The sequence below is a fragment of the Arachis duranensis genome, chromosome 3, assembly GCF_000817695.3.
Source record: "Arachis duranensis cultivar V14167 chromosome 3, aradu.V14167.gnm2.J7QH, whole genome shotgun sequence".
In the NCBI taxonomy this organism is placed as follows: Eukaryota; Viridiplantae; Streptophyta; class Magnoliopsida; order Fabales; family Fabaceae; genus Arachis; species Arachis duranensis.
The window spans coordinates 99,013,337-99,028,258 of NC_029774.3; the positions used below are offsets into that span (position 1 = coordinate 99,013,337).

The 14,922-nt window shown below is 39.1% G+C and overlaps 1 protein-coding gene across 1 annotated transcript; it reads left to right on the forward strand.

Moving 5' to 3' along the window:
- The first annotated feature begins 11,253 nt into the window (after positions 1 to 11,253).
- LOC107479850 (uncharacterized) lies at positions 11,254 to 11,880 on the forward strand. Its single transcript, XM_016099947.1, has one exon. It carries the CDS (start codon positions 11,254 to 11,256, stop codon positions 11,878 to 11,880), a length of 627 nt encoding a protein of 208 aa, XP_015955433.1.
- The last annotated feature ends 3,042 nt before the right edge of the window (positions 11,881 to 14,922 follow it).

Here is a 14,922-nt window from a genome sequence, read left to right on the forward strand (position 1 = left end):
AAATGTTATTGACAATCTGAAAAATCATAAAATTGATTCTTGAAGCAAGAAAAAGAAGTGAAAAATACAAAGCTTGCGAAAAAAATGAAAAAAATTAAAGAAAAAGAAAAAGCAAGCAGAAAAAGCCAATAGCTCTTTAAACCAAAAGGCAAGAGCAAAAAGCCAATAACCCTTTAAACTAAAAGGCAAGGGTAAAAAGGATCCAAGGCTTTGAGCATTAATGGATAGGAGGGCCTAAAGGAATAAAATTCTGGCCTAAGCAGCTAAATCAAGTTGTCCCTAACCATGTGCTTGTGGCATGAAGGTCCAAGTGAAAAGCCTGAGACTGAGTGGTTAAAGTCGTGATCCAAAGCATAAAGAGTGTGCTTAAGAACTCTGGGCACCTCTAACTGGGGACTCTAGCAAATCTGAGTCACAATCTGAAAAGGTTCACCCAGTTATGTGTTTGTGGCATTTATGTATCCGGTGGTAATATTGGAAAACAAAATGCTTAGGGCCACGGCCAAGACTCATAAAGTAGCTGTGTTCAAGAATCAACATACTAAACTAGGAGAATCAATAACACTATCTTAATTCTGAGTTTATATAGATGCCAATCATTCTGAACTTCAAATGATACTCCAAAACTGTTCAGAAGCAAAAAGCTACTTGCCCGGCTCATCTAATTGGAACTAAGCTTCATTGATATTTTGGAATTTATTGTATATTCTCCTCTTTTTATCCTACTTTGTTTTCAGTTGCTTGGGGACAAGTAACAATTTAAGTTTGGTGTTGTGATGAGCGGATAATTTATACGCTTTTTAGCATTATTTTTACATAGTTTTTAGTATATTTTAGTTACTTTTTATATTATTTTTATTAGTTTTTATGCAAAAATCACATTTTTTGACTTTACTATGAGTTTGTGTGTTTTTTTGTAATTTCAGGTATTTTCTGGCTGAAATTGAGGGACCTGAGCAAAAATCTGATTTAGAGGCTGAGAACGGACTGCAGATGCTGTTGGATTCTGACCCTCCTGCACTCGAAGTGGATTTTCTGGAGCTAAAAAGACCCAATTGGTGCGCTCTCAATTGCGTTGGAAAGTAGACATCTTGGGCTTTCCAGAAATCTATAATAGTCCATACTTTGTCTGAGATTTGATGGCCCAAACTGGCGTCCAAACGCCGGTCAGAGACCCTTTTCTGGCGTAAAACACTAGAACTAGCACCAAAACTGGAGTTAAACGCCCAAACTGGCACCAAAACTGGCGTTTAACTCCAAGAATGGCCTATGCACGTTGAAGCTTTAATGCTCAACCCAAGCACACACCAAATGGGCTCCGGAAGTGGATTTCTACACTATCTGCACTTAGTTACTTATTTTCTGTAAACCTAGGTTACTAGTTGAGTATAAAAACTACTTTTAGAGATTCATTTTGTACCTCACGACATTTTTACATTCCTTATTGTATCTCTGACGGCATGAGTCTCTAAACCCCATGGTTGGGGGTGAGCAGCTCTGCTGTGTCTCAATGAATTAATGCAATTGCTACTATTTTCCATTCAATTACGCTTGTCTCTATTCTAAGATATTCACTCGTACTTCAACACGATGAATGTGATGATTCGTGACACTTATCATCATTCTCAATTCCATGAACGCATGCTTGACAACCACTTCCGTTCTATCTGAGCTCAACGTAGTCATTGGGCGACAGCTTGAGTGTGTATCTCTTGGACTCTTGATTCACGAGTTAATTGCCTCTCCTGACAACAGAGCATTCAAATCTGTGAGATCAGCATCTTCGTGGTAGAGGCTAGAATCAATTGGCAGCATTCTTGAGATTTGGAAAGTCTAAACCTTGTCTGTGGTATTTCGAGTAGGATCTAGGAAGGGATGACCGTGACGAGCTTCAAACTCAGGCTGTTGGGTGCAGTGACAGTGTGCAAAAGGATCAATGGATCTTATTCCAACACAAGTGAGAACTGACAGATGATTAGCCCTGCAGTGAGAACCGTAGCCGAACCATTTTCATTGAGAGGACGGATGGTAGCCATTGACAACGGTAATCCACCAACATAAAGCCTGCCATAGAAAGAGCCATGCGTGTTTGGAGAAAAAGACAGTAGGAAAGCAGCGATTCAGAAGACAGAGCATCTCCAGAACCTCAACCTATTCCTCATCACTGAATCACAAGTATCATTTATTTCATGTTCTTTTACTTTTTACAAAATAAAACTAAGAATTGTTATTGATGTCCTGACTAAGAATAATAAGATAACCATGGCTTGCTTCAAGCCGGCAATCTCCGTGCATTCGACCCTTACTCACGCCAGGTATTACTTGGACGACCCAGTGCACTTGCTGGTTAGTTGTGCAGAGTTGTGGAAAGTGTGAATCACAATTTCGTGCACAAGTGGGGATGAGGAGCTCTGCTGTGTCTCAATGGATTAATTCAATTACTACTGTTTTCTATTCAATCACGCTTGATTCTATTCTAAGATACTCACTCGTACTTCAATCTGGAGAAGGTGATGATCCGTGACACTCATCATTATTCTCAATTCTATGAACGCGTGCCTAACAACCACTCTCGTTCTATCTGAGCTCAACGTAGTCATTGGGTGACAGCTTAAGTACGTATCTCTTGGGTTTCAGATTCACAGACCGAGTCTATGAGATCAAAACCTTCATGATAGAGGCTAGAACCAATTGACAGCATTCCTGAGATCCAGAAAGTCTAAACCTTGTCTGTGGTATTCCGAGTAGGATCTAGAAGGGGATGACTGTGACGAGCTTCAAACTTGCGAATGTTGGGCGCAGTGACAGTGTGAAAAAGGATAATGGTCCTATTCTGACGCTAGCGAGAACCGACAGATGATTAGCCGTGCGGTAGCTGTACCCAGTATTTTTCATCCGAGACGAGCAATTCGACAGTTGATTAGTTGTGCAAAAATCGTACCTGGTATTTCTCATCTGAGAGGATCATATAGCTTGCCATTGAAGGAGCCATGCGTGTTTGGAGAAGAAGACAGTATGAAACCAGAGATTCAGATGACGGAGCATCTCCGGAACCCCAACCTGTTCCTCATTACTGAATCACAAGTATCATTTATTTCATGTTCTTTTACTTTTTACAAATAAAACTAAGAAATTTTATTGATATCCTGACTAAGAATAATAAGATAACCATAGCTTGCTTCAAGCCGGCAATCTCCGTGGGATCGACCCTTACTCACGTAAGGTATTACTTGGACGACCCAGTGCGGGTTGTTAACCTTTCCAAGATTGGTGAGCCCAAGCGACGTTCTGGCGTCAGTTTGGTATCAGAGCAAGGTCGGTCCGCGTGGCCTTCACCTTGCTTTAGTAAAATTTTATTTGGTTCATGGGTACGGTCTTTAGTGCGGTTCACTCGCTGTTGGTACGAGTCATCATCAGTACGGATTGTCTGCTATGAAGTTTCGGGTCATATCATTCTTTTCTCTTCTTTTGGTGGCATTTCTGTTGGTGATTATCTTCGTTCATTTCCATCATTATCATCATTGTGCATTCTCATCATCATCACAATATCAACATCCAAGCATCAGTCTCATTGCATAGTAGTAAAAAATGGCTCCGAAGCGTAGAACTACTCAAGAGAATGAAATGGAGGAGTTATACTGTCAAGTTAAGGAGTTGCAAGAGCAAATTGCAAAATATGAAGCTGCTCAAAATAATCATGGCAGGCAGAGTGATGACAGTTCTTCTAGTGAATAAGATAATGCAAATCCATTTCATTATTCTTCATCGTCTGAAGATTTGTCCACACAAAGAGCACGACACAACATGACTCACAAAGTTAAAGACTTAGGAATCAAAATTGATGTTCCTGAGTTTGATGGGAGACTCCAACCAGATGATTTCATCGACTGGCTTTGCACAGTGGGAAGAGTGTTCGAGTTAAAAGACATTCCAAATGACAAGCGCGTGAAGCTTGTAGCAATCAAGTTGAAGAAGCATGTGTCAGTTTGGTGGGAGAATCTCAAGCGTCAACGAGAAAGAGAAGGAAGAAGAAAGATCAAGACATGGGATAAAATGTGTCGTGAGCTCAAGCACAAGTTCCTTCCTGAACATTACAGGCAAGATACCTTCATCAAATTTCATAATTTGAAGCAAAAGTTGTTATCTGTGGAAGAATATACAATAGACTTCGAAGAGCTGCTTATGAAGTGTGACATTCAAGAGCCTGAAGAACAAACAATTGCTCGTTATTTTGGAGGACTGAACACAGAAGTTTCTAATGTCATTCAGTTGCAACCATATTGGACTTTGGATGATGTCATTAGGTTGTCATTAAAGATTGAAAAACAAAGAACACAAAGGAATAACACTTAGTCGCCAAAGAACAAAGAAGTCATCCTTGATATTCAACAAGAAGTGAAGACAAAATTTTTTAAAGGCAACAAGGAGCGTGGATCATCAGGTAGGAAATGCTTCATATGTCAAGGTTTTAGGCATGTTGCTACTGAATGTCCAAACCGAAGGTTTATCACTCTTGTCGAGGAAGAGGTTAATGAAGAACCAATTCAAGAGCAATAGGAGGAAGGTGGGGTTAACTATGCTATTGAAGAAGTTCCACCCGATTGTGGAGAAGCTTTAGTAGTTTGTTGAAACTTAAATACTGCAAGGGTAATAGAAGACGAGAGTTGACGACGCCACAACATCTTTCATACAAGATGCACTGTTGAAGAGAAGGTTTTCAAGGTCATCATAGATAGCGGAAGTTTTGAAAATGTTGTTTCAAATTATATGGTAGACAACCTGAAGCTTTTAACCGAGTTACATCCTCATCCTTACAAGTTGCATTGGTTAAAAAAGGAGAATGAAGTTAAAGTAACAAGGCGATGTTGTGTCCAATTTTCTATGGGAAGCAAATACAAGGATAAAGTATGGTGTGACGTCATCCTGATGGACGCGTGTCATTTACTGTTAGGACGTCCTTGGCAATATAATCGTCGAGCTATTCATGATGGTTTCAAAAATACATACTCTTTTATCAAAGATGGCAAGAAGATCATATTAACTCCGTTACAATATGTAGATGGTCAAAAGAATCAAGTTGAGCTGTGCCTTTTCACATCTTTCAAATGCACTCACCAATGGAATCTTTCGCCAATACAAGATGAGCTTTTCTCAACCTAGGGAGGATAATGCAGGAGCCCTTTCCAACCCAGGAAGAATGATGCAGGAGCATGTATCTTTATATTTGTGTCGTTAATTAAAGTAGTCTAGTTTAGCATATATTATTATATTGTGTTATGAGTTAGTCCCACATTACCCGAGTCATGAAAGTTTCCCCTCCCCTACTAGTATAAAGATGCGTATGTACCCCTTTTATTCATCAGAGTTGAATTGAATGAGTTATATATTGAAATAAGTTGTGTGCTTATTTTCCTCTAGGCTCTTTGAGAGTAAGAGGTGCATCCTTGGCTTAGCCAACCAAGGTGGGTTCATGGCTACTTTCACCATAATGGGATTGTTAACCTCGCCAAGATTGGTGAGCCCAAGCGACGTCCCAGTGTCAGTTGTTTATTTATTTGCGTTGGACGACCCAGGGGCTGAGGCAAATTTTATTTCATCTTCTCTCGTCTCCATACTGGGTTTGCTATTTGTACACCTGCCTCCTTTCTGAATTGAGGTTGGAAATGGAGTAATAGAGCATGGGTTAGGTGGCTGTGAAGAAGTGGAAATATTGGTACAAGGAATTTCTATTGTGGAGGATTTCTTGGTGATGGAATTGGGACGTTATGAAGTAGTTTTGGGTGCACGGTGTATTGCTAGTTTGGGTAAATTTGAAGGGGATTATAACGCCTTATCCTTGAGCTGGATGTTGAATGGGAAGAAGGTGACTTTGCACGGTGATCCCTCTTTAGGGAGAAGTCGAGATAGTGCAAAAGTGACTTTAAATGCCCTGAGAAATAATGAAGAGGGCTTTCTCGTAACCCCTGTGTTCATTGCCGATTCTATAGAAGCCCAACTATCTGTTTCGTTAGCAACTTTGGCAATTTTGCAGCAATTTGAGGATGTCTTTCAGTCCCCATATAGTCTTCCTCCACAAAGAACTCACGATCATGCTATAGTATTAAAAGACGGTGTAGAGATTCCAAACATTAGACCTTACAGATATCCACATTATTAGAAGGCAGAAATAGAAAAAATAATTAATGAAATGCTGCAGATTGGGATTATTCGGCCCAGCACAAGTCCCTTCTCGAGCCCAGTAATTTTGGTAAAGAAAAAGGATGGTGGGTGGAGGTTTTGCGTCAACTATAGGGCCCTCAATAAGATCACGGTGCCGGACAAATTTCCTATTCCTATTATAGAGGAGCTATTGGATGAGCTCGATGGTGCAACAGTGTTTTTCAAATTGGATCTTAAATCTGGATATCATCAAATTCAAATGAAGAAGGAAGATATTCATAAGACAGCTTTTCGCACCCACGACGGCCATTACGAATTCCTTGTAATGCCTTTTGGCCTCATAAACACTCCATCCACTTTTCAAGCTCTCATGAACACTGTATTTCGTCCGTTTCTCAAAAAAATTTCTCTAGTTTTCTTTGATGACATCCTTATTTATAGCAAGGATATCATTATCCACAGAGGTCATTTGCAGAATATTTTTGAGGTACTGAGACAGCCAGTTTATTGGTAAATAAAAAGAAGTGATGTTTTGAAGCAACGAGTATTAAGTACCTTGGCCATGTTATTTCTGCCGAAGGGGTGGCGGCTGATCCTAAGAAACTCAGAGATATGCTTGACTGGCCTCCACCAAAAGATCAGCTTGAGGGGTTTCTTGGGTTTAACCAGATATTATCTACGTTTTGTAAAAGGGTATGGTACTATTTCTGCTCCTCTCACCCAACTTCTCAAAAAGGACTTTTTTAATTGGGGTAAGGATGCTGAATCTGCTTTTCAAATGCTCAAAACAACTATGGTTTCAGTTCCGATTTTAGCCATTCCATGCTTTTCTAAACCTTTCCAGCTGGAAACCGATGCATTCGGAAAGGGAGTGGGTGCTGTCTTGATGCAGGAGGGTCGGCCAATTGCTTTTATGAGCCAAAAACTCTCAGAAATAGCCCAGCAGAAATCTGTCTACGAAAGAGAGCTGATGGCAATTGTTCTAGCTATTCAAAAGTGGAAACACTATCTCATGGGACAGTAGTTCACGGTTTTTACTGATCAAAAGTCCTTGAAGTTTTTATTAGATCAGCGAGTAGCAGAAGAAGCCCATCAGAAATGGTTATCCAAGTTACTGGGATACAATTTTGACATTAAATATAAGGCAGGGACAGAAAACAGGGTGGCTGATGACCTTTCTAGGAAATTTCATTTCTCCTCCTTGTCTTTTTTGGTGTCGTTGCCGGTAAAAAATTTTACAAATAAAGTCTCGTTGTAAGTATAGTTCTAAACCAACAAAAATCCTTTCGTACAATAGTTTTGGTTGTCACTAAAGCAAATCCAATAAAATTTATAACCGAAGTATTAAAACCTCAGGTCATCTCTCAAGGAATTGCAGGGAAGTGTGATTTATTATTGGTTATGGAAAAAGGTATATTTATGGATTTTTGAAATAGGGAACAAGGAAATAAATTAACAATAAAGTAAATTAATTATCATGAACACCCTTGCAAGGTATAAGAACTGGAAATCCAATCCTAGTTATCCTTATAAGGTGTGATGAGAATTGTTTATTGCTCCCACTTAGTTAACCCGTACTAAATAAAGGAAAGTCAAGTGGACCAATTAAATTGATTCCTCAAATCCTAGTCAACTCCTAAGGAAAGACTAGCTTTAGAGGGATCCAATTCAACCAGCAAACTTCAAATATCAATCAACAGCTGAGTTTGATAACTCAAGTGTCACCAATTACTCTACCAAAGCAAAGGGAGGAGAAAAATCCAAATTATTTATATCCTAAATGGAAGAAAGAAGTCATAAATCTAAAATACCTCAATTTATATTAAATAAAGAAATCAATTCTAACATGAAGAATTGATAAACCACTATTTTATAGTTTATTTTGTGTTTAATTGAGTGGTTTTTATCAAGTCTTTACCCACTTATTCATATGATTTGCATCGCTTTACAACTCCTTCCTAGTCTTGATCTATGGTTGAAAACTTGCTTCCTAGAGATCTTTTTATTGTGTATTTTAATTCTCTTTTATACCATTCAATGCCGTGATCTGTGTTAAGTGTTTTAGAGATTACAGGGCAGGAATGGCTTAGAGAATGGAGAGGAAGCTTGCAAAAATGGAAGAAACACAAGAAACCAAGGAGATGACCAGCGAACACCGACGCGGACGCATGGCTCACGCAACCGCGCGAAATGGAGAAAATCGCAGTGACGCGTTCGCGTGTCTGACGCGAACACGTGGGTTGGAATCTGAACGAATGATGCGAATGCGTGGATGACGCATACGCGTGGCAAGGAAAACGCTGAATGACGCGCACGCGTGGACGACGCGCACGCGTTACATGCGCGATCTGTGGAATTAACAAAAATCGCTGGGGGTGATTTCTGGGCTGTTTTTGACCCAGTTTTCGGTCCAGAAAACACAAATTAGAGGCTATAAAGTGGGGGAATGCATCCATTCATCAGACAAGGCTCATAATTCACAATTTTAGTTTTAGATGTAGTTCTCTAGAGAGAGAGGCTCTCTCATCTCTCTTAGGTTTTAGGATTAGGATTTCTCTTTTACTTTTAATTCTTCTAGTACTTTAGTTTATTTATTTTCCCTTGTTGATTATTTGATGTTGTTACTTTAATTTATGAATCCTCGTGTCAGATTTGATTTTTCTTATTTATGCAATTTGAGGTATCTCATATTTATGACTTTAATTTAGCTTTTTACACTCTTAGCTTTGGTTGAGTAATTGGAGACACTTGAGTTATCAAACTCTTTGTTGATTGAAAATTGGAATTCTTTGCTGATTGATTTGAATTTCCCTAACTCTAGTCTTTTCTTAGGAATTGACTAGGACCTGAGGAATCAAATTGATTTATCCACTTAACATACCTTCATAGTTAGAGGTTTTCCAACTGGGAGCAAAAGCCAATTCTCATTACAATTGATAAGGATAACTAGGATAGGACGTCCAGTTCTCATACCTTGCCAAGAGCTTTTCTAGTTATTAGTTTACTTCTTTTACCATTTACTTTTCTTGTTCTCTTATCCAAAACCCCCAAAAACACACTTTTCCATAACCAATTATAAGCACACTTCCCTGCAATTCCTTGAGAGACGACCCGAGGTTTAAATACTTCGGTTATCAATTTTATTAGGGGTTTGTTACTTGTGACAACAAAACTTTTGTACGAAAGGATTCTCTATTGGTTTAGAAACTATACTTACAACGCGATTATATTTTTGTGAATTTCTTTACCGATAGAAATCAGTTCGTCAAGAATTCATAAACCAAATTGGGAAGATAAATAAACTAAAGTAATAGAATAAATAAAAGTAGAAAAGAAACTAAATTAAAGGAACATTGAACCTGGAATTGAGAAGAAATCATAATCCTAAAAGAAATCCTAAATCCTAAATCTTAAAACCTAAGAGAGAGAGGAGATAGCCTCTCTACCTAGAAAACTACATCTAAAGCTAAAATTGTGAATAATGAATGTTGTGACTCTGTTGTTCCTTGAATGGATGCATTCCCCCACTTTATAGCCTCTAATCTGTGTTTTCTGGGCCTGGATTTGGGCCAAAAAGGAGTCCAGAAATCGCTGGGGACGTTTTTTGCAATTTTCTGTACGTGGCGTCTATCACGCGTGCGCGTAGGTCACGCGTGCGCGTCATTTGGAAGTTTTCCTTGTCACGCGTACGCGTCAGTCACGCGTACGCGTCGCTTGTGTTTTGCGCTAGGCATGCGTTCGCGTCGTCCACGCGTGCGCGTTGCTTGGGTTCTGCACAAGTCACTTGTTCGCGTCGTCCATGCGTGCGCATTGCTGCTATTTCCTTCAAAACTTCATTTTCGCGCGTTCCTTCCAGTTTTGCATGTTTCCTTCCTATTCTCTAAGCCATTTCTGCCTTATAAAGCCTGAAAATACTCAACACACGGATCACGACATCGAATGATAATAAAGGATAATTAAAATCAATAATTTTATGGTCTAGGAAACATATTTTCACATGTATTAAGGAATAAGGAAGGAATTGTAAAACCATGCAATTTATATGAATAAGTGAGCAAAGACTTGATAGAAATCACTCAATTGAGCATAATATAAATCATAAAATAGTAGTTTATCAGCGATCAACTTCAGTGACAGAGATAAGGAGTTTCCTAGGTTTGGCAGGGTATTATTGCAGATTCATTAAGGGATTTTCACAGGTCGCCTTACCTTTAACTAAGTTGACTAGGAAGGATATGCCTTTTATCTGGACTCTGGAGTGTGAAGAGAGTTTTTAAGCATTGAAGCACAGGTTGACTACTACACCCATGTTGGTATTGCCTGAACCAAGTGAACCGTTTGAAGTGTACTGTGATGCATCATTAAAGGGTTTAGGGTGCGTTCTGATGCAGGACTGGAATGTTGTAGCATATGCCTCACGGCAATTAAAGCTGCATGTGATGAACTATTTGACACATGATTTGGAACTTGCTGCTGTTGTGTTTGCTCTAAAGATCTAGAGGCACTATCTCTATGGTGTCAAGTTTCATGTTTTCTCAAACCATAAGAATTTGAAGTATCTCTTTGAGTAGAAAGAGTTGAATATGTGTCAGAGGAGTTGGATGGAGATTCTGAAGGATTATGATTTCAAATTGAATTACCAACCAGGAAAACCGAACGTTGTGGCAGACGCCTTGAGTCAGAAGTCTTTATATGCAGCTTGGATGATGTTGTGAGAAGAAGAGTTACTAAAGGCATTTCAAGGTTTAAATTTGGGAGTTAGAGAAAAATCTGGAATTCTGTGTTTGAGTCAGTTGCAGATTTCAAGTTATTTTAAATCAGAACTTCTGAAGGCTCATCGAGATAGTGAAGCATTACGTAAGGTATTACCAGCAGTTGAACAGGAAAAATAGTGGAGAGTGTCAGAAGATCAGGATGGTTTGTGGAGGTTTAAGAACCGGATCATTGTGCTAGATGGATGGTCAATTAGAGAGAACTATCCAGACCTTGGAGGATATGCTAAGGGCTTGTGTTTTGGACTAGCCGGCGAGCTGGGATTGATATATGCCATTAGTGGAGTTTTCTTATAATAATAGCTACCATGCAAGCATCGGAATGGCTCTATATGAGGCTCTGTATGGCAGAAAATGTCAATCCTCGCTATGTTGGTATGAAACTAGAGAAAGAAGTTTACTAGGGCCTGAGATGATAACTGAAACTACTGAGCAAATAAAGAAGATTCATAGCCGAATGCTTATAGCCCAGAGCCGTCAAAAGAGTTATGTTGATCTAAGGAGAAAGCCTTTGGAATTTGAAGAAGGGGAGCATGTCTTTCTGAAGGTTATACCAACCACTGAAGGAAGAAGAGCTATTAAGACTAAGAAACTGAATCCCCATTATATTGGACCGTTTGAGATCCTGAGAAGAATTGGACCGATAGCTTATAGAATTACTTTACCGCCTTATCTTTTGAACTTGCATGACGTGCTTTATATATCACAGCTTTGGGAGTATACTCCTGATGCGAGTCATGTTCTGGAACCAAAACCGATTCAAATAAGAGGAGTTCTAACACTTCCAGTAATTCCGGTAAGAATTGATGACACCAGCGTTAAACGATTGCGTGGAAAGAAAGTATCATTGGTAAAAGTAGCTTGGAGTCGAGCTGGTATTGAGGAACATACTAGGGACCTCGAATCAGACATGTGGAAAGACTACCCACATCTCTTTTCAGGTAACTGAATTCGAATTTTGAGGACAAAATTCTTTGTTAGATGGGTAAGATGTAAACCCCGTTAAATTAGTAAGTAATTAGCCAATAAATTAATTTTTAATAAAGGAGATTAGAAACATGAATATTATATCAAATAAGGATAGAGCTCATCGAAACAAGAATTTTGACACTAATTTTGAAGAAATCGGCCCAAGGTTGAACCGAATGGGCCGAACCGGTCAAACCAGGCCCAAATCGGGCCCGTGGAACCAACCGAGCCAACCCTTAAATAAACCCAATCTCTTTCATTACCCCATTATATCTGAAGTAGCGTTGCAGCAACAGGGGAGAGGAGTGAAGGAAAATTCCCCGTAACCTTACGTTGATTTTAAATCACCATAACTCCTTCATCCGAACTCCGATTGTCGCACCGTTTGTGGCCATGTGACCACCGCGTCGAGCTCTACGTTTCTACCGGAACAATTTTATAGGTAAACCATTAATCACTCTCAGCCACTCTTTTCCCCCAACTTTTGAAAGTTTTGTACGGGTTTGAATTTCTTTACTTTTTTCATGTTTTAGGATCCAATTAGCTTGAGAAAAATATTTACTCTTTCTTATGTGAAGTTTGGGTAAGGTGAGGATACCATAATTCCATTTTAATTTTACTAAATTTGAGCTTTGGGTATTAAATTGGGTATATATGTGTTTTGAATGTGTATTAGGTTGTGAATAAATAATTGGAGCTTGAAATTATGAATATTGGAATTTGGAGGAAGCTGAGCCTAGTGTTTATTGGATTTTGAGGAGCGTTTGTTTTAATTAAATTGCCTTGAATGTCACGTGGGAATCGGCCAAGGTATGGTTTAGGTTTCTTACATTTAATATGTAAGGTTCTATGAAAACTTAGGCTAGGTTGGAATGAATGTGTATATAATTATTGCTTAGCATCTTGTCAATTAGTTGATTTGGTTTGGTGTTTGTGTGAATTGAATAGCTTGATGATTATGAATTTGAGAATGTAAGTTTATAGTTGATAATGCTTGATGAATTGGACTATGATTATAGTGATGATTGCTATGGTAATGAAGAAGGGTATGTAATGTTGATTTGGTGAGATTTGAAGTGTGTAAAAAGAGACTTTTGAATTGAAAATGAGGTTTATGAGGTTTTGTTGCACTTTGGTTTTGGACTGAATTTTGGCAGGCTATAACTTGGCTTCCGGAATCCCAAATTGATTTCAAATGGTTTTAGATGAAAATTGGGTTCGTAAAGTTTATGTCGTTCGAAGAACGGAAGAAAAACTATTTAAAACGATTGAGTTATGCCCGTCGGAAATTTTGGTGTAGAATATGTAATTTATATGTGACTATACATGAAACTTGTTATAATTCTGCAGCTTTGCTACTGATATGTTTTTTTAAGAGAATGTACGTCCACGCGTACGCGTGGCATGGGTTTTGGCAATGCGTACACGACTGGTCCCATGCGTACACAGAAGGGGCTAACAAGCATGTTCACGCATACGCGTGACCCATGCACACGCATGATATGAAGTTTTCACCCACGCGTACGCATGAAGAGGGACGCGCGCGCGAGCTGCACTTTCACACTTCCATGTGTACGCGTGACCCCTGTTACAGCATACATGATTTTTGAGTTTTAAAACCCTATTTCAATTTCTAAACCTCTATTTTCATTCCTTTGGTCATAAATAGTAGTATTAAATATGATAATCAGATGGAGTCAGAAAATGGGGATAACTTGAAGGTGAAGTAAAGTTGAAATGTGATGAATTGATTATGAAATGTTACGGATAATTATATATGATACTTGGCTGGATATTCAGATGAGATATTCAGATGAATGATTATTTATGATACTTGGCTTGAATGATTAAATGATTTGAGATACGAGATTCCCTGGGTAAAGTATTGTGGCTTGCCACCACGTGTACTTGGTTGAAAACTCGATACTCTGTTGACCCTACGACGTAAGGGTGACCGGGCACTTATAAATCCCCGGGAATGTTAACCCCCATTGAGCAATATTGATTATTTGAGAAAAAGCTATGCATAGACTCTTGGGGATGCATGTCAAAGGACAATCTAAGATTTTCAGACTTGTCGGGTTGGCTGGATAACCGACAGATGAGCCTCATCAGCCATAGGACAGGCATGCATCATATGCATACTACTTGAATTACTTGCTTGTGCATAAAATGGGTGTGCCTAAGAGTACTTGCCATGCTAAATGTATATTTGTTACCTGCAGTATTTGTAACCTTCTTGTGCTTGCCTGTATCTGTTTATTTATCTGTGAAATGCTGACGGAGATGGAGGTATGGAGGAATGGCAGTATGGGATTTAGAATTAAGGTTAAGTTAGGCTTAGATACTCTTAGAAAACCACCTTTTATGGCTTCTATTTAATACTTTAAGCTCTATAATCTGAGTGTCGGCGTTCTAGGATTGCCTCTGACATTCTCAGGAGCTTATATATTATGTGTGTGGCACCTTACCATACTGAGAACCTCCGGTTCTCATTCCATACTATGTTGTTGTTTTTCAGTTGCAGGTCGAGAGGCATCTCGTTAGGCGTCTGAACCCCTGAAGCGAAGTGGTTACTGGGTTATTTTGTTGTACAGTGATGTATATATATGTACTTAGCTCTCTCTCTCTCTCTCTCTCTCTCTCTCTCTCTCTCTTCGCATAACTTGCTCTTTTGATCCTTTTAGAGGTTTATGGAGAGGCATAATTTTATTTATGTACATTTGGGTTTTGGATATATATACATGTGTGTGTGTGTGTGTGTGTGTGTGTGTGTGTGTGTGTGTGTGCGTGTGTGTGCGTGTGTGCGTGTGTGCGGCCAGGAATAAATTGAGACACCAGGTAAGATGCAGTGGCATTGTCCACTCGCTCTGGGTCAGTGATGAAATTGTATGAGACATGATTGATGATTGATGCTTCAATTTTAGGAAATTGCACGATCGGCAAAAATTCCTTCCGGCAAGTGCACCGGTTATCGTCAAGTAAAAACTCACAATAGAGTGAGGTCGAATCCCACAAGGAT